Raw genomic sequence first — 20991 nt, 5'->3', positions numbered from 1 at the left:
TTCAAGACAAGGGCAGAATGTTTTTCTGTCCTCTGCTGTCTGAATTGCGGTACAAAAGATCATATGTATTCTCCTTTAATAACTGTTTGACATAAGAATGTCCGTGCACATATATTAATGGCAGGTTTTACTTCAAAAGCTTTCCCAAGTGAGCCCCCATGATGCCTTTTTCTAACTGCGAAGGCTATTTGTAGGGATCATAAAACTAATTAAAAATCTTAGATCTCCCCTTCTGTTTTTTTAAGGTTTATATAGCACCCTTCTCACTTTTTGGAACCCCTTGTGAAGATACATAAAAAGCTTTAAACTCTTTTGAGTACACTTTTTTAACAGAATTATGGGGGCTACATTTATTGGCAACCTGCTGTTATACTGTATAAACCCCTTTGGCCAATACGACAGAACTTCTTCTAGAACATTTCACCAGTTTCATGCATACAAAGGAAGTAATCACTGTTTGTTCCACTTTGGAAACTCTTTAAATCATCCAGAGTTTTTGGTCCTCTCTTAGGTTCCCTTCCTCAGGTGACCTCACAGGTTAGCTGTTTGTTCTCGGTCTGACACTGACTGGAAAAGGTTTATTTGAGGCTGGTTTCTGTGTCAATTTGGACAAATGTTTTGCAGCATTGTCCTGTTGATCCAAAATATGTGGACTGACTTTTGAGAGACCGGCTTCCTACATTAAAAAAAGCTAATTTTTATTTCAAATGTCCTAGCTTTTAAAAGAGTTTATTCCTGGTTTTTACGTATTTGCGGGGGGCGGGGAGGACAGACCTATTGTAGAACATTCGCCATAATGGTTTGCAACAGCTCAGTCTTTGAATCGTCTGAACAAATCTTCACTGGAAAAACACAAAATCTTACAAGGTTTCAGCAGCTTAGAACACTTGAATTAAGAAAAAAACTACTTAAAAGTAACTTATTAGAAAGATAAAGGAGCTTGTTTTAAGTAATTAATTCCTTAATATTGATGAAAAAGTTCTAGTTCCATTGGCAGATTATTTAATTTACAACATGGGCAAATTGTCTTATTAAGGAACTATTTACTTAAAACAAGCTCCTATATCTTGCTGAAAAGATATTTTGTTTCATTTCAAGTGTAATAACACATATAACCTGGAAATGAGACTAAAAATACTTTGTGAGATTTGGTGTTTTTGCAGCGTTATCATTCTGGTTAGGACCAGAACGTCCTCATTCTTACAGTTGAGAGAGTGAGACTGAAAATATATTTTTTTTAAGTAACAGATTGGTGTGTAAATAATATGTGAAGTGTTTTTTTTCAGAGTCAGATTCTATTCTCAATTACCAACTGTCTGCTATGTGTGGTTTCAACATGAACATTATCATCCAGGCTTGTTTGTAACAGTTTTACTAATTGTAAAGTATTTTACAATTACTTTTAAAGAAATACACACATCTGTTTGACTTGACTAGGATGTTCTCTTATCTTCCCCTTTGAGAAAGAGCTCTCTGTTTCGTGACATATTTATACCGCAGCCACACAGAAAGTCACGGGTTTCTTATTAGAAGACCCTAAATATTCTGCTCAAATCAAAGAGAATAAAAGTGTTTTAACTGTATTTATTTAATGAGGATTGTTAATAACTATTGGACTGGTGTGTTTTTTAAAAAAAAGCAAAACATTTATTTCTTAGTTTGATTTATTACCCTTGCTGAATTAATGAACTAATAAAGTCATTGTGAGACGATGCTGCAACACAAAATCTATTCATTTTAAGGTTATATATAACTCTATTCCCATTGAGTCTTGTAAGTGTTGTATAACTTGCACCATATCTGTGTGCACCTCCACTGAAACTCAGGGCAGACCAAGGAGATTGGTAGATTGGTCTAACACTCATCCTCATGCATGGCTAGGCGTCCTCAAGAACTCTTTTCTTTTTAATGATAACTCGCCGCCTGCGTTGTTTACTAAGATGACAGGTCTATTTTCCCCTGATTTATAGCACTGTGGCATCCAAGGAGATACTGTACTTATTACTTTAAATGCAGTATGCAAAAACAAGTCAAAGAGATAGGCAGAAGGAGGAAGGGAGGGTGGGCATAAATTAAGGGTTATTGTCCCCCTTCTGCTCCAGGCAGCTGTTTGTTGAGGTCTAAACACAGAATTCGGAGCTGACCATCTCAAGAGGTCACTGCTGCTTGGATCCCCTGACAGTACTGGCACTTTAAAACTACCCTGTCAACTGCATCATCTTAATATCGTGTGTGTTTTTGCAGTCGGTCTGGCCTCCTTTCAGAATCTATACTCGAAACTCCCTCTGGTGGTGGAACCGTTCTCACACTCACCCATAATGACACACCACCTCTCCGGCGAACTCTAACCCCTTTTCCTCCACGGCGCCGCTGACCACGAAAGGTGTGAAAACACTAACTAGATTTTCTTGTTGGAGCAGCTTGAGTTTTATACTGGAACTCTGCGGTTTCCGGAGAACCAAAGAGGAAGTAAAGGCATCGAGGAGGGAGGTGGGATGTCACTCTTTTGACGGATTTAGTTACAGTAGCATAGAGATCAATTATTCAACAGAGGCATGCATGGTCGCTGGATTAATGGCGCATGCAGCAGATAAATCAAGCATTGGACTCGAGCTTCTCTGGGAGATCTCAGGGAGAGCGGAGACATTACAAGACAAACATAGAAACGTGTCTGACATGGGCATCCATATCTATTCTTTACCATTGGTAACCTTGAGATCTCAAAAGAGAATGGGGACGGAGCTCTCATCCAGTTACAAATAACCATCCAGATTTGGGATATAATGTCAAAAAATGTGCACGTTATATCATCCTGAATGCCGATTTGGCTCCGAAGGACAGACGTATCTCTCCGTCCTCAGTCTGTTGAAGGATATGAAAAAGGAGGGCTGGAGTTGCTGTTGAGAGATTGAAACGCTGCTATATATTACAACCTCCGGAGACCTGTCGGCACTCCAGCTGACTACCACCCCCCTCCACCACCTTCTCCGTCTGTCTCAGTCTCTTCCTCTCTCTCTAGTTCACAGTGACTTTGCTCTAGGTTCTTTTTCCATTCCTGCTCTTCTGTTGCATTTCTCATCACGCTCGTTCCCCATATTCCTAAATGGATCTATCCCTGTTCTAGTGTTTCTTGCTCTACATGTATTTGTATTGAACGTGTAAGGAGGGTGTGTGCATCCTTCTGGCTGATTAAATTTGCTTCATTAAGAGCTGCTTTTTTCTTCTCTCACTCCCCCATCTTCGTCTGTTTTGGCTGCCAGGTTGTACCTGTCTGCCACGTCTTGGCTCTGTGCAGCTCCAGCTCTTCCTCTATTTGTCTGTCTCCTTTATCTGCCTGTCTCCTTTATCTGTCTGCTTTGTAGCTGCCTCCCGAACTGAGGAAAAGCCCTTATGGGTCTTTTTTTTTCCTCCCTCTTGTCGTTGAAATCTCGTACCCTGGTCAGGTTCTTACGTTCAGACACCTAAATTTTCCCAGCTGGAAAGCCAAATAATTTCGGCCCCAAAACCATTTTTCTCTGTGTGTGTTTATGTCTGTCTCACCCTGTCTTCCTGTTACTCTTCCTTTATTTCTCTGTGCATTTGCTCACAGATTCGCTCTTTTTGATGTAGTTCGCTTCTCTCTCTTCTCGGTCGTTATCTTCATGTGAAGCGCTGGTACTGTGCTGCGTTCAGAAGTGCGTCTGTGAAGCCAAAGCTAACCTTTGCCTCCCAGATTAGAGAAATGGCAATTAATTAAGAGTGAAGTGAGACTCTGACCATATCAAAAGGAGCATTGGTACAGAGACATTTTACATATGGGTGAGGGTGGAGGAGAGCATGAAGGAGGGAGGCAGAGGGGGAAGCCATGGTGAAAGTGGGAGGATCAAAGCTGAGGATGGTGGCAGAGTGCTGTCCCCTGCTGTGCAGCTCAGATAAACACAGGTTAGCGCCACAGGTCTCCTCAGTGAGCGTGAGTCAGGCACAAGGCCAGGAGATGCATGAACAAGTCAGCTTACAAACATCTCATAATAACTCAGCCAGAAGAAGCCCCCTGAATTAAAGTGTCACTTTTCATTTGCTTTCCTTTCCCTCATTTTGGCTCACTGGCTGATTTTTTTCCTTCTCCCTCATTCTGTCTTTCTCCTTCTCTCTTGTCTGCTCGCCTCACCCCCTTAACCAGCCTCCTCCCCCGTTCACAATCTGCACATAATACGGTCTCCTTCAGTCGCGTTCCCCACAGTCTTCAACACAGGCCTGCCTGGGGGCTCACAGGCTCTCCCATCTGCCTGCTGCGTGTTCTCCCTGTCTTTCTTTGCTCATTTCTGTCTGTTTGTGGCAATCCCTGTCTCTCCAAATCTGTCTCTTGGCTGCGTCTCTGTCTGCAGGGCTCTCAACACACACACACACGCGCGCGCACACACACATGGCCACAAGTAGGAGCACTGGGGAAGTTAGAGATTTTGCCTGCATTACTCATCTACAGTGGGATGCAGACGGATAAATATTACACAAAAGAGGAAAGTTGTCTTGGATCCACACTTGTTGAAAGTGCTGCCACAGCAAACAAGCAACCAAGTTAACAAGTTTGCCTCAATACTGTGTACGCTTGATCGTGATGGTTCAGTTAGCTGACAGCTTGGCGTAAAGCCTCATTTCAATCCCTACAAGCTCAAACATAAAGATAGACGATGAGTTACAAGAAAAATAGCTTCATGAACCCGCTATTATTTTAGGTTTTGAGTTGAAGAGAGGTAGATGATACACTAATTCATCTCTATAAAATGAAATATTGTGTAGAAGTACAATGAATCGGTTATTTTATAGAGATTCATTACACATGGAGTAAAAGTATCTCAAGCTCTTATTTTTTGCGGTTTTGATGATTGTGGCTTACAGGTAAATCCATTTAAATATCACATAAGACCATTTATTTATATGTTTTAAGAACAAATGACAGGATGCTTAAAAGGGTTTACACTTCTTTGCATTCATTTGCTCATCTTGTGTAAATTACTGCATCAGTGCACCGTGGCACGAAGACGGTCAGCTTTGACAGCAGCGTTCGGGTCGTCTGCCTTGTTGCGTTCAGTGATTCTCACCTTCCTCATGACAACAGCCCATAGCTGGATTTACAGAATACTGAGATAAAATTGCTCAGTGATTGAATTTATTAATTAGATGACTTCTGAAAGAAATTGGTTGACTTTTATTTTTCAAGTATGTATTTTTAAAGTTGGCTGCTTAGAATGGATTTTTCGCACATGTACAATTTGGTAACACTTTATTTGAAGGTGTGTGCATAAGACTGACATGACACTGTCATGAACTTAAAGAAGTCTTTATGAATGTTTATGACAGTTGCCAAGAAGTGTCATTCGGTAAATAATGACACTTTTAATGCAAAATTGCTCTAAAAGTCCATTAAAAGTGCCAACTTTGTATGACTTTGTAAATTATGATAATTTAATGCAAAATTATCATAATTAAAAATTCTCAAACTAAAAGTTTCAATGCAACTTTTAGAGCAATTTTGCATTAAAAGTGCTCTAAAGTGCTTCATGACTGTTGTCATGAAGCGACTGTTGACGCTTCATAACAACAGTCATAAACATTCATAAAGACTTCTTTATGTTCATGACAGGTGTTATGTCATGTTTATGACAGTGTCATGTCAGTCTTATGCACACCCCTTCAAATAAAGTGTCGCCCATAATTTTTTTGTTTCTGTCACATGAAATTCCAATGAAATATAAAAAGTTTGTGGACACAACGTAACGGGATGGGAAGCATTCAAAAGACCGCGAGTAGCTTTGCAAAGCATTGTGCGGATTCCGTTTGAATAAGACTTCCGCTGTCTATCCGGTGTCTCCATGACTGACGTCACGATGGTAACTAATCTCACTTGTACTAATCCAGCTGCCTTGGCGTGCAACTGCAGCTGGGTCTGTAGAGTGTGAATAGGAAAAGAATTGCACAGAAGCTGATGAGGGTTGTAGCCCCGCTCCGAAGTGTAGCACCATCTCGCCCACGATGCGGTATTGGAAGTGAATGGAGTGGCTATCAGTCTTTAATTGGGCGCTGTGGGCCATAATGAAGAGATCTGAAAATAGGGTGGAGCAGAATGAGGGGGAATGAGAGAGTACGCGGYGTGATTYGAGAGGCCGAAGAGCGGGGCGAACCTAGCGGGCTTTAATGCAATGCGTATTGGCAGGTGTCGCTCTGCCTAATTTCACGCCTCTGTGAGCGAATGTGCACCCAGACGATCACCACTTCCAAGTCGCCTCTCTTTCTCCCTCTCCCTATCTGTGCGTGGGTCTCTCTCTCTCTCTCTCCCCCTCTGTCTCTGCTTGGGTGTATAGTCAGTCAGTTGCAGTGATGTGATTGTCCTTCCACATGACTCTGTTATTTAGCCTGTATAGAATGTGCACTTTGGCTCCCCTGAAAGCTTGGAAGTCCAGGCCTGGAACGCTAGATGTCAGGGTGAATGTGCAGCCTAAGCACTTAATTTAAGCATGGTGACAGTTAGAGAAGCACAAGCGCCCACCTCTTCCATCTGTCACATCCAGGCCATACTATGRAGATGGGTTTTATGGGTTTTCTTCTTCTGGCTCTCTCAGTGATCCAGSYTGCTGARCTTTAGTCCAGTGGGTAGAATAATGAGTGAGTGCGAGTTTGGGTCCTTCACAGTTGACATGAGGACATCATAAGGCACCACAGACAGTAACAAGTCTTATTCCCGTTTTCTCTCATGACCCCTCACTTGCCTCCCAAACGTCCCCTTACCTTCGTTCCTCACCCCTTTTACCCCTTTCACCCTTTCACTTTCTCTCTCTCCTTTTTCCCCCCTCATCCTCACACCCTATCCYCCCCTCTCATCGCCGCTCTTACCCGCTCACCCCTCCTCACCCCTCCTTCCTGTAGTCTGTGTTTGTGTTGGGAAGATTAAGCTGCTCTGACAAAGCTGTGTTTACAAATATGCAGGCAGAGAAACAGGCCAAGCGACGCTGAATAGGAATAGAATACAAATTGCTTTTTTATCTCTCTTAGGGCCAGGGCGAGAGAAAATGTGTTTGCGATTGTTGCTCCTCCGCCTGTGAAGGATAAAGCCTCAGCATTGGGTTTGGGCTCCCTGTTAGCATTCATTCTATCCTCTCCTTTCTCCGTCTCCCTCTGTCTCTGTGTCTCTCAGTCCTCCTACTCCCTTTCTTCCTCCTATGCTCTTTCTCCTCTTTGTCTACTCCACACACTCCGTCTCTTCCTCCCCGACTGGATTTTTTTTTCTTGCTGTTTCCTTGGTAATCATATCTCCTCTCCTTTTCTTTCTTCTCTCCTCCCTAACTCTTTCATGTCTCCTTGATGTGTGCTCCTCTCCACCTATATGTGCTCTGCCGCCTCTCCCCCTCGCCCCGTTCCTCTCCCTCCTTCATGTTTCCATACAGGCTGAATATTTTTCTCAATAACTCACTCTCAGTCTTTCTCTCCATCCGTCTCCTTCTTTTTTTCACTCCTGCACTCAGTAGGACCTGTCATGATTTACGGTCCCTCTCAGCTCCTCCTTGCTTACACTGGAGATATTAGAAATTTTGAGTGCCTATAGATCACCGCAGGGGGAGAGGGCATGAGCGTCTGCTAATCAGCCCTAACAGAGCGGTGCAGCATTACAAATCTGGGCTCTCTCCCACAATTAAGCAGCACRTCCGCCCGGTATAACACGCGGCAGGGAAGCCGGGTCCCTGACGTCATCTTCAGCAGGWCTCCGCTGTGCGTGTGTGTGTGTGCGTGTGCGTGTGTTTAGGGGAGAAACTATAAGTTTGATGTTTGCTCTCATTAATGCAAAGGACGCACTCCCCTTCTCTGCACACTTCCATCCTTACCTTACCAAACACAAGTGAAGGTTAATCAGCGGTCTGACAGACTCACACTCTGCCATTGGGATTTAATAAGCAGGATCAGTCTCACAAAGCTACGCTGCGACTAATTTGTTATTACGATAAGAAACGTGTTTGCCTTTTGTTGGGTTTTTGTTCTACCATGAACACGTCTGTACCTGCAGTCGTCTCTCCCGTTGTTCTTAGCGGTACATGCGTACAGATTCTGCGTCCACTCTTCTTTGGCTATCTTCCAGCACATGCATTTGTGTTTCACTAAGCGATCAGGCCCAGGATTTTCTCCCCATACTCAGCTGTTTTCCGCGCCCACTGAAAAATGACAGCTAAAGTGTAACCTCTGACCCCTTGTCTCTACAACCTCTGTGCTGTGTCTATTACTCAACTTTTTAATGGAATGAAGAGCCTGTCGTATTTGACCTAGCTTGTAATGCTAAGAGATGCACATTACTCTTTGCTGCAAGACATTTTTCGCGTGTCTCTTCCAGACAGGTGATCTGTAGGTCAGCTCAAAGGTGAGGCGATAAGGAAGTGTTGTCTTAAGATAGCGATCTGGAGTCCTTTGCAGTTTCATCTTTTGCATACAKTGCCAGTGAAATGTCTGTGTATGCTGACTGAGGACAGGAACGCTCTTATTCTGGTTGTGTTGGAACTGTTCTGCTTTTGGGGTGGAATTTCACACATTTTYATTGATCTTCAAAGAGCAAGAAGTGAGTTCACAAGTTTGAATGGGTTGTGAATTTTCTTTAATCCACACATGGCCAAATTTGTACATAAAGACAGATTTGAATGGTCAGATCTGAAACTCTGGTGCTGCTCACCTCCCTTAGATGTGTCCAGAGTTGAGCACCATTCACCAACTTGCTCTGCAGGACACTGCTCACAAAATCACCTGGTAGTGATTCTAGTGCATTTCATAAAGTGGAAGAAATAACAAAAAAACTCAAAAATCTTTGTTTTCATCTCAAATCAACATGTGGTTGAAACTTTAAGTCATCTAGAACAGCTGAAACAAACAACAAAACTGGTTTAAATCAGGTCAGTAATTAAACAACAAGACTGAACTTCCTATTTAAGGTGTTAAATATTTAGTCCGAATTATTGCCAGAAGTTTGGTGAGCGGTTCAAACAGCGTGTGGGTTCTCTGCAAATGGCAGGTGAACTTTTCACCAAATATTAGTAAAGTCTTATTTATAATTTTGTAAAACCATGTGGATAAAAACAAATCCATAATGACTCCAAACTTGTGCATCCAGTAGATTTTCTAAATTCATCAGAATTGTTGTTATGCAGTCTGAATGCATCTCTGAAGATCCACAATTAATATTCATGCTCATGGTCAGTGGATGCAAATTTGTTTTTACCTGCATCAGATTATAAAGTCTCATCTGTCACATTCACAGTTTTTTTCAGACCTATTTTGCACATTGTTCTTCGTGTTCTTGGAAACAATGCTGATGCCGACCGTGGTAGCATGGCTGCAGATTTAGTTTGTAATTCATCTCYACAGTAAGTCCATGTTCTTCCAGGTGAAGGAAAGTCAATAAGGGGAGAAGAAAGATAAGAAAAAGGAAAAAGTGGAAAAGAAATGTTTCTTACCATTGCATGTGTAGGACTCTGTGCACAGTGTGGGTACTATAGAAGAACACAGATTGACTTTTGAGAAGCTGACAGAAGAGCTGCAAGGTTTCCCGAGCTTTCTTTTGTTGACAGGCATCAATGCCTTGACTGCTGTTGTATGCCGAGGTCAAGGCAGACCTTACTGGACTCTTTGTGAAGTGTAAAAAAGAAATCAGCCTGACATATTTGCTCGTCTGCAAAAGCTGTTTAAACTCTCTTTTTGTGTTACTTTCTCAACATTTTTTTTTCTTTTTTTGCCTTACTTAAAGGCCCTGACCTCACTTCTCTGGAGATATTTGTTAAACACGTCAGTTTTTTCAGTTGAAAAGAATTTCCCCCCCCCAAAAAAATCAAATGCTGAAACATCCATCCGTTTCCAGTAACATTTGCAATAACATATGAAAATACAAAATGTGTCAGATTCCTGTCCTGTGTTGATCCTTGCATTGTTTGTGCACGCCTGTGTGGTTCTGGTGCCTATACCTCCAGCGGCCATTGGATGAGAAGCGGGGTTACACCTTGGACAGGCCGCCAGTACATCATGGGTTAACACAGGTGCACAAAGGTCAAACCATGCACACACATTTAAGGGCAATCTAGGGACACAAAGACTATTTCACCCCTTAGTTATTTCAAAATTTTGCAATTTTCTTGACCCACCTGCCAATGCACATTTCTTCCCACCTACAGATCTGTCTATGCTTACCTTCAGGACGATTTGTTTCCACAACTACTGATGATTCAAAGTAGTTTTCTATAATACAGTCACAGTCTACAGAAAAAGAAGTGATTATGTGACTCCAATAAAGGTCATCCACCACCAGGAGATCATTGCCAATTATGTATTTATAATCTCCTTTTCATAAGAGTATGCTGAAAATTCAGAACCGCAAGGTTTAAAATAAAGAATATACAGTTAGATTAAATTATACTTTAGATTTGAAATGTTTCTCAGTTTGCTCCAATAGGAAGAAATTGAATTAATCCCAACTTTAAAAACATGGTTTTGAGTGGCTTGTGAACACACACATTTACATTCTACATAACTGAAGACGGTATTCTTTTATTTGTAATGTTGATAGCAGCATAGTTGCATAAAATATGTGATTTCTGAAGGAGCCAGTTGTTTTCTCTATTTTTTTTTTTCCGTTCCTGTTAACTTATTTGTTTTCTGACATCGCTGTCAGTACACCTTTTTGTATGTATGTCCTCGCATGTTGGCGAATGGTGGCACACGACATAGAGCCATTAACTGAGCCCGCCCAGCCCCCGTCTGTGTCTGCTTTAACCTTGGCCAGCAGGCTGGTGGAGAGGGAAAGTAATTCTAACCTTAAAACCTGCTGATTAAAGCTAGTTTGGTGGAATTCGATTCCACTTAATGCCTTTGGCGGAGAGCCCAGCTGGCTAGCATTAGCATCAACAGACACTGTGTCTTCAGTCAGGGAGACAGACGTTCATAGGCTTGTGCGCAAGCCTCCTCTTGCATGTACAGAAGCATGACCGTAAGCTCCTTACCCCCTTGTCCATCATTTGTATCTCTCTGTTCCCTTCTCTGTCTCTCATACTCCTCTTTTTTTTTTCCTGCAGCAAAATAAAAATCTCCCAGTAACTTTATTGTTTCAGCTTCCCTTCTCCTGAAATGCCTTCCCCTTTTTTTTTTTGTTCTTAATTAGTTTTTTTTTTTCTGCTCTTCAGAAATGAAGTGAAACAGAATTATGTTTTTTAGAGCTACAAGTGGTCAGGGGTTTCTCTCAATCCACCTCGGTCCTGTTATTGTTTTCCCTTTGAACTTGATGTATGGCTGTGTTTACATGTCCAGCGTGGCTAATTAATTCTCCTCCTCTGAGCCTGTTTATCAAACGTTTCTGTTTATTTTACAATAAGCTTTCTATTTTTAGGGCCAATCATTTCCACAACACATGCCTTTTCTTCCTGGGCGCCATTTGTTTTGCTTTGTTGAAGAATTTAGGTTTGTTCTCCATTTTCTGCCCCCCTTTCAGCTCGGGAGCAGCCTGCCAATTCATTTTGTAGCTTGCTCAGTTTTGACTGATTTAGAGGCTGCAGCTGGTCTGATGCAGAAGACTGGGGAGATAAATCTAAGCTTCCTTTGATTTATTATGTATAATGTCTCATCAACCGTTTCTTAAGTCTGAAGATGCATTGAAAAATTATACTGTTACTGTTCCACAAGTTGCAGCCTATTTAAAGGCGTGTAAAAGGAGAATTTCTTTTAAAAAAAAAAGGGAGGCAGTAGCTGGTTTAAGATCCACTGTGCCATTCCAGAACTACCCATTTCTCTCTAAATCAAAATGTAAGCGATATCCTGCATATTATAGGCATTCTGGGCATAGTGCCACCCTACCAGACACTATGGATAATTTGATTCCCGCCGAACGATCGGAGAGAGTACAGCAGAGTGTATTGACTGTAAAGACAGCAGGTGAGATACAGAGCATTATGGTATCAGTCGAAAATGAGCTCATCCTCCAAACTGGAAGTGGCACTTTTCTGCGGTAAGTCATCCAATCACATCTGTTTAGAGCCAGAAATCGTGGGCTGATCAATAGTCATCATGGATGCTGTCGATGGCCGGGCTGGTTTGAATTTTGCATGGTTCATGAATCTCTATTGTGTATGGATTTTGCGTTGCCTTCACGGATAGAGTTTGATAGTGCCGTCTGATTGGCTGCAGWGCGAGCTCTATTTATGCTGCTGTGCCCCAGGCTGTATCACCTGCCCCAGGCATCCATGTGAACAGACATATGCAAACACACACACACGCACACACACACAAAAACACACGCACAAAATGATACATTACCTCTAATGAAGCAGGGAGACAGAAGTGGCTTTACCAGGTGGATGTCCATCTCAACAAATATATAACGTTTCAAATGAAGTCATTCGATCCAGTGAATTCTGACAATATCCAGCAGAGAATATTTATATCCTGAGTGGTAATGTGTTGGAACAAATGCTGACTAAGGACACAAGTCAAATATGTGTCAAAGTGGAGAACTATCCTTGGAAGAACTGCATTGGTAAAGAGTGTGTCTTATTGTTTTTTTGGATGGTAAAAAGTTAAACTAGCTATTTTTTTTATTTGTGCACTAATAATAATAAAGCATGTCTGCTTTTCCTGCTGGGACTGACAATCAACCCAAAAGACACATGTGCTGCAGCCTCTGACAGTGGAATTTTTTGCATCACGGCAGGAAAACAGCAAATTGCCAACATAAATAAGGTGCCACGCTCTGATTAGGACTGTTTTCACACATCATTATGGTCTAATGAGAGACTTTCCCTTCCCTCAGTCTCACTCTAACTGACTTGCCAGCTTCGCCTTCGCCGACGTTTCATTTTACAAACCCGTCTCTGGCTGTGTCTGACACCTGCCAGCTGTGATAGATAAATGTAAGCGTAACATCGTCGGGGCACCCGGTTTTCCAGACTCGATGTGGCGGTAGCCTCCACAAGCCTTACAGGAAGCAAGCAGCTCTGGCTCTACATCTGAAGGCTTTATTTTAAACAAACTGTTTGCCCTGGGTGAACCGCCGTTCAGCTCTACTCAAGATGACTCCACAAGAGGAGGGAAGAGTGGACACGTCCTTTCACCGGGTCTCATCACCGTTTCATCGCCTTGACCACTTGCTTAAGTGACAATGTATAATGAATTCGCTCCATGAGGACACGCGGTGCTGTACCTCCTTTTTCATGCTGTCTGGGCTGACAGCAAATAAATACATTATGGTCATACTTCTCGTGAATTATTCTGTTAACTGTTCCAAATCATTTTTCTGTGTCTCATTTGCACACGACAGCACACTAACAAAACATTCAGATTAGTGACACAGTGTGTGTGTGTGTGTGTGTGTGTGTGTGTGTGTGTGTGTGTGTGTGTGTGTGTGTGCGTGTGCGTGTGTGTGTGTGTGTGTGTGTGTGGGTGCGTTTGCGGATGAATGTGTCTGAGGCCAATGTGTGTGTTTTTTTTTTCCAATGTGTTCATACCACTGTACTGAAGATTTTCTAAATTACATGCTGGGAAAGTGCAGTTTTTATGAGAGAATATGTGTGTGTATAATTATTGTTTAATTGCTTGCCCTGCAATGTGCTGTCATCTGTCACAGCCCATAGACAGCAAATAATGGTTCTTCTGCCATCACTTTGTCACCCAGACGCTCAGCATGCAGAAAGCAGCAGAAACACCAGCAACTGATATGCGCTTTGAATTACTGATAAGTGCTTGGGGTTGATGAGCGGTGCACATACGGGGGTGTGGGTCTCTATACTGCGCCGTGCTAAAAGATCCGTAGCTCTTAAACTTTTCCCCGTTTTGTCACATTACGTACTTGATTGTGGTCTATGTAAATTTTTCGTGACACACCAACATGAAGTGGAGTGAAGGGAAAATGATTCAGGCCTATCACTGTTTTCTGAACCATCCTGAGGCAACGCTTTAGGAAGCTGCCTTTCGTTGCATGCAGCTGTAGCAGTTATATTGCTACCAGCACATCTGGAGACAGTTTTTTATTTTTTTTTTTCAAATTCTTATTTGCAAAAAACATCAACAAAGCATCAGCCAGATCGGATGGCGAATGTTTCTCTACAACAGTTTGCAAGTTTTCCCCGATATTCTTAATGTGATTTAGGTCTGGACCTTCGCATTGTTGACTCTCACCAATCAACATGATGTCACTGGTGTAACACAAATACTTAAGTGTTTATGTTGATGTGTTTTTGTCCTGGTCCTGTCAGATAATCATGTTTGGTGTGTTCCCTTTGAAAGCTTGTAACAAACTACAAGCAGGCAGGTTTCTTCTTCACTGCTTTCCATAAAGCTGCAAAACTAATCTATTGTGTCACTAGATTATCAATGCTGCTCCTCCAGAGTTACCATGAGCCTCTTGGCTTCTACTCTTGTTACTCTTCATGTCATTTTAGCCATTCAGTCATGTCTTGGCAGATTTACAGATGTATTTTTGGGACAAACAAGGAATTTGATTTTGGTCTTCGTTATTCACGTCATAATCAAAGTACAGTCACAAAACCGTAAGCTACAATATAAGCAAAAGACGTACACACACGTGGAATCTAGTTAGACATCTGAAGGTTATGGCATTGAATTTTAGATGGGGGTAGTAGAGTAAAGAGGATTGAATTTAAATACTGAATTCAACAAAACATATAAAATAATTTTCCGCTGTGACCAGCAACACAACAATGTGGGTTTATGATTTAATAACTACAGCTGTATTTGCTCCTCCTATGATTGTTTTTGTACTCAAGACCTTAGAAATAGTGAACTGGTAAAAGAGTGAATGTTTCCAGGCTGGCGTTGTGTTTAATGTCTACTGTATATTGGCACTGACAGCTTCAACTGTTGTGTTACGCTTTAAGCTGCTTGTTTGTCTGCCATGCCGCTTTGTGTCATTGAGTAATGGGGGCAAATAGAGGGGAAGAAGAGCAGCCCCGGGGCTAATTTATTCACTCCCCCATTCACCCCAGTCACTTAGGCTTGTTGCGCCAGGAAACCTGTCAGTCGTGTCGAGCATGTCAAAGCGGCGTCATACTGTCCAGCTGCAGGTCACTCTCAGGGGGCCAAGCGCTCAAGGCTAGAACAATATTAACCCTGATCTGTGAGTAACTGCTCAGGAGCCGGAATTAGGGATACAAAACATTTTAAGTGCCTTTTTCCTTTACTTGGGTTTTTTTTTTTTTTTTTTTAGAAGAGTCAGCTTTCTTTATCGTTTAGTGTTTTATTCATGCAAAAACTCTGCAGGGTTACAAAGCCAAAGGCACACTCATGAGGTTATCTGAAGTGACTGAAATAGTCCTAAATTTTAGCTTCCTAGTTTACTTGATGACACCATTCAACCATACATGTACACGAACTTAGCAAAGGTTCTTATCTATGTTTTAAATTGACACAGAACAGAAGATCTTAGTGGACAAATCTACAGACGTTCCTATAAAAATATAAAGGAACCCAGATTTTGTGCTTTTGATCAATAATATCATCAGTCAAGCAAATCAAAGCACATAAAATAAGTTAAGCAGGCCACCAAAATTAAATTCACTTGCTTTACATGTGCAGCTGATCACAATCTGCTCCTTAAAGGTTTGTTATTCCATATTTGCCGTCAAAATAAATGCAAATTTGCCATTGTATCAGCATTTGTGTTGGCACATAATGCTAAGTGTCGAAGAGAAAACGTTGGCATTTCTGCTTGTAAGCACCTTTCCCAAAACTGTTGCAGAACATGCCAGTAGTGAAACTGTTTAAGGCCTCATAGATCAGTGCACAGCCTTGCATCGGTAATCCCTTGAAAGCTCACAAAGCCCAGTTTATGACATAAATAGTCACAGAGCTGCAAAGTACAAATGTGTGTAGCTGTGGTGGTTGTAACGTGATGTTCACTCCGCTGTGGTTGTGGGAGGAAGCCTCTGTCCAACGCCAGCGCAGAGTAATGGATGGCAGAGTTATAGGAGTGGGAGGAGGCATACATCCTATACCAGACAGCTGTAATAGATGAGGGTTCAGCAAAAACATAAGAAAATGAGGCAGTCTGCAGGAGCGTGGCTGCTCAAACTCTCCCAAACACACTTTGGGTGGTATTGAAATCAGCARACAAATAGGTGTGAACAGAACAATGGAACACCTGGAGAACCAGAAAGGGCTGATGGCATCTGCGAATTGTTTTCTCTTTCTTGTGAATGAGCTGGACGCGCACATAAACGCGCCTGTTTGTACTTGCGTATCTCTGAGATCTGTAAGCACTTTCTTAGCGCTGTTATGCGTCCTTCCATCTGTTTGCCTTCCCTTTGTAGTCGTACATTCATCAGAGGGTTTGATGTTGGCAAATCAATGTTTATCCACCTCGGCGAGCCCTTCTCGTTTTAACTAGGTTTTAATTAAACAAGACAAGCACAAAGAACACTTCAAGGCATCTATTTATCATTCGGTCCTCCGAGCAATGCAGCCCACCATCCCAATATTAAAACACTCTCCCTCATCCCTCCCACGGTGCCTGTCCCCTTGCCTCTGTTGCCTGCTCATTCCCAGCGCCCCAGGAAACCCACCTCAACTTATTGAACACGTACAGTACAGCTGCTGAATATTGAAGCTCAGGTTAGTGTCTCTGTGTGCATGTCTGTGTGTGGAAGACAAGACTGCACCTTTGTGCATATGTGTACATGATCTGACACGGAGCAGGCGGTGATTCCTTATCAATAATTTAAACCAGAGAGGATTTAAGTGAAACTTAATCCTCTCAACCTGCCTGCTTGATCTATTGCTCAAAAATATTGGACAAACTTTGCATTTAAATCAGCCAAAATTCGTCTAGCATGCAATTAAAAACAAATAATTTGCAAAGATTGCATGTCATTACCCATATTATACATATTCCTGGGGTAGCTGAGGCTGGTTTGTCTCCCCCACAAATTTACAAGGGACTGAAATCAGAAATTTGGGATGGCAAATCATTGTCTTTGTTGTCCTTTGTAACTTCCTGGCTGCTTTTTAACTAATTTCCCTGTATAATAATCTCATTGCCTATAACTAACCAGGTGATAGCTGAGCAGTGGTGAAGTATTATAGATTGCTATAAATTAGAAAAAGTATAGCCTTCCCATTAGGTCATCCAGGGTCAGGACTGTGAATCCAACAAAGGACTGAGAAGGAGAGAGAGGATGTATGGAGCTCTGCTCCGTCTCTGGGTGTTTGATGCTTTACTGCACTCAGCTCTCCTTCTGGCTGCTGAAGAATGTCTCCTGGCCTCTTCGCCAGATACCAGGGGGCGTTATCAGCCCTGCCTTGCTCTTTCCACAGTAATGAGCCCCGAGACGAAGTATTATCTGTTTACGATAAGGATATTAATAACACTGTGCTTTAGTTATGCTCTGGGTTTCTCGGCAGGGTGAATTTGTTAAGAGTTCTTTCCAAGCTGAATGAAACTCAAGCAGCATTGGGCCAATGTCAACAAATGTAATCAGTTTTTTTATTATTATTATAAATAATCACTGCTCAAAAAACAAGCAAACTTGAGGTCTTCTTTTATGCTGTTCTAATCAGAAGTATACAGACACTCATAATCTTTGTCTTTCTCCAGTGTGTAATAATTATCTTGAAATAAGAACTTGGTACACAAGTTTCACAGAAATTATTTCTACTCAACTCATCAAAAGTTTACATGCAGGCTTCACATGCATGTTCAACTTTTTCGGTATAAACCTGGCGAGAAAACTTATTTGCAGGTTAAATGAATTTGGTGCATTCATTTAACCTCAGATCTCTAATCTCAAACACGATTTAAATCCGGGTCTAGAGGAGATTTTTCTTTTCTTGTCTTTTTGGAAATCCTGTAAAAATAATTTCTAGTAAAGGAAGTTGGTTAACATTTCCCGGAACAACCAAATGTCGTCATCATGAACTGAGAAGATCCAGAGCAGGAAAGAATCACCAAATTGACTCCGTAAAGCTCAACAGAAATGTGCATCCACTCAGGTGAACAAAAGGAATGACTAATACGAAAAAGAGACAAGAAACATTTAAATGTGTCACACATGATGGAGGTAGCATCATATCAAGAGTCTGTTTCTGTGCCACTACATTGCACAAAGTGGATGGAAATGATGGAGTACCACATCAAAAATTCTTAAACTTCATCTAAAATCAAGACCCAGATAATTAAAAGGACTAAAACAGACACAACAGCTCGTTTTATTAGGCTTTTATGGTCCCAACTTCATCTATACTCAACATGCAGAAACAGTTTTTAAAAGACAGATTTATGCTTAGAAAGAAACCAGTGTACATGGTCAAATGTCCAAATAGAAATATATCAGAAACTTGTTGACGTGTGTGGTCAAGGAACAGAAATCAGTAACTTGTATGTATATATCTGAGCTTGCATGCATGCATTTGACCCTGTGTGGATGAGAGAAAGTCCATAATGAATTCAAACTCGTGACAACTTTGAAATGTTGTGCGCCGCATATCCATTCCTCTCTTGAAAGAAAGAATGGTTCAAGCGCATCATTAAAAGGCAAAAGCTCACATGGTATGCATGCTGATGAGCGCAATCATCTARCAAGTCCAACTTTAACTTGACTTTACTTTATTTGAACAATAATTAACTTTACTGGGGCATCCACAACAAGTCATGCTGCATCGCTGCAAATGTTGCACATCCTCAAACCCGACAAGGCACAGGCGGGGACAAGCTTCTTCAGATCTTGTATGTTTAATGCCTCGCCACGACATTGCTGCTGTGCTGCCGTGTTAGACGCTTCCATAAATTAGATGTTGTATTTTTCCGTGGTTGAAAGCATTCTGCTGCTGGTGCAAAGTTTACAAAGGACAATAATGATTTTTGTAGCTTTGACAGAGACAACCGAAAAATAATGACACGATCCAGCTTTTGGGTGGAAGCTGACAGTACCTGCCAACACCTTCGGCTCGTAAACATCATCGTATCCTTGTGCAGATAGAACAAAAAGAAAAAGAAAAAAAAAAGAAACAACTTTTGTAAGGGTTTCATGCATCTCTACCTACAAGATATCTGACCTTGTAATTACTATTTTGGAAACAAAGTTCTTTATAACAAGTCACCGCAACACAAAGCTCATTAAAGGGGAAGTGCTGGTTATAAGTGGATGAAGAAAAAGAAAATATTGGAGTCAGGAGCAGGTAGTGAGGAGTTCACCGGTGAATATCACCCCCTGTCTGCCTCGAGGTCATTGCCTTTGTTTTCAAGAACAATGGTTCTAGTGGGAGTTATGAAGTAGAGGGAAAAGGTTGCAGGTTCAAAAATCACAGGTGTCACGGTCGGCTGAGAGGTCAAACCTTTGCCTTCTTCTACCTGTAATGTAATGCACTTTTTTTCTGTCCCCCTTTCTCCTTTTTTCTGCCCTCCTTTCAGTGTCTGTATGGCTGCTATGTCCACTCCTCTATCATCCCCACCTTCCACCGCAGGTGCTACTGGCTGCTCCAGGTAAGGACTCCTCCTCTTCTCCTGCTTTATTTAACTCCCAGACTCTCCCCTCCCTCCCTCATCCACAAAATCCTGAATGAGTCGCCGGATATCAGTTTCTATTAAGCCGAAGCGTTTACCTTTGACAGCCAGCAGGCAGGCATCAACTTATTCCTTCTCCACCTCCCTCTCCCTTCCTTCCCTTTTCCCTCCCCGGCCTCCATTTCCCTTATCTTTCCCAGTCWTTCTCTTTTCTGATGGCATTGCCCATACAAGCCGTCCAGCAGGACGGTATCTCAGTCCGCTAAAAGCTTTGCCATCTCCCCTGCCTAACAGCTGCGGTGATGGGCAGTAAAAGCCTGATGGAAGAGCTTCCCTGTACAGTACAGTGTGCTTACCGTTGGTCGTCAAGTCTGCAACCTGAGAGTGGTTGTAAATAGCAGCCCTTTGATCACCTTCCCCAATACATCTCATCGTTCTCCCCTTTGCATGGCAGCCATTACAGTTGGCGGGTGCATGATACAGCCATTGACACACACAGGTTTAAGAGTGTATAAGCGCATTCACCAAGAATAGGAGTTTATGGAGCCAATGGGTCTCCCAGACTTTCGATGTCTATCTAGTGCCTTTCAAAAGTGTTCAGACCCTTTCGAGTTTTTCTTGTTCTGTCACATTACAATCAGCAAATTCGCTATATTTTATTGTGATCGACCAGAGCGGCACAATGCAGCAATGTGTACAAAATCACAACCGAAAACGATTGCTTTAATGGAATATGTTGAATACTATTATATTTTTAAAGGCTATTAATTCACTAATCAATATATTTGGCAAGCTGCTCCTGATGTAAAGTGTTAATGACTGTGTTGCTAAAGCTTTGTAGTTATGGGGGGGAAGTGATTATAAAAAAAAGAAGAGCAAGTGAAATGTTTCAATAACATTTAACAATGGCATAAAAATTTTGTGTAGCTTTAACCCTTTCATGCGTAGTGGTCACTACAGTGGACAGCTATCTAAAAGCCATCTTCTTGTGCTTCTTGTGGATTTTTATGCTATACATGCACACAGACCACTGAAGTGGACACTAATGCATCATAAAATACACTATCAACTTCTGGCGATCAGCTGCAAATGCAAGAAATTATTTTTGTTTAATCCAATATGGCTGACAGACAAAAAAGCGCATGCCAACCGACCCGGTCCCTCCTTCTACTGTAGACGACCCTGGCAGGTAAAAGAAATATTGTGACATCAGATAACCCCTAGAGAACAATACTACTGAAATAACAACTTTGTATTTGGAGAAAATTACAATTAGTCACCTAAAAAAATAAATAAAATAAATAAATCTTTTTACAAAATGTTTTTTTCCCACCTTTTTTTTATGCCTCTAGAAAATAAAAAAAAAATTCGAAAAAAATCTGACACAAAGGATAATAATTCATGCATGATGGGGTTAACACATGGGGGGTTTTTCAGGKTTTTTTTTTCTTTTACACAAAAAAATATGAGTTTGTATTTGGCAGAACACT

The 20991-nt window shown here is 41.7% G+C and overlaps 1 protein-coding gene across 5 annotated transcripts in view; it reads left to right on the top strand.

Annotated features, from left to right (window-relative positions):
- The window catches only part of camta1a (calmodulin binding transcription activator 1a), a 393081-nt gene that overhangs the window by 288835 nt on the left and 83255 nt on the right, over positions 1–20991 (top strand). For all 5 annotated transcript variants that reach the window (XM_008414292.2, XM_008414290.2, XM_008414285.2 and 2 more), the window contains one exon: positions 19409–19480. In XM_008414292.2, the coding sequence (XP_008412514.1) occupies positions 19409–19480 (72 nt within the window). The remainder of the gene's footprint in view (positions 1–19408; positions 19481–20991) is intronic.

This window comes from Poecilia reticulata, linkage group LG7, assembly GCF_000633615.1.
Source record: "Poecilia reticulata strain Guanapo linkage group LG7, Guppy_female_1.0+MT, whole genome shotgun sequence".
Taxonomy (NCBI): domain Eukaryota; kingdom Metazoa; phylum Chordata; class Actinopteri; order Cyprinodontiformes; family Poeciliidae; genus Poecilia; species Poecilia reticulata.
Note: the sequence above shows the minus strand (reverse complement) of the source record. Positions and strands in the feature narration are given on the sequence as shown.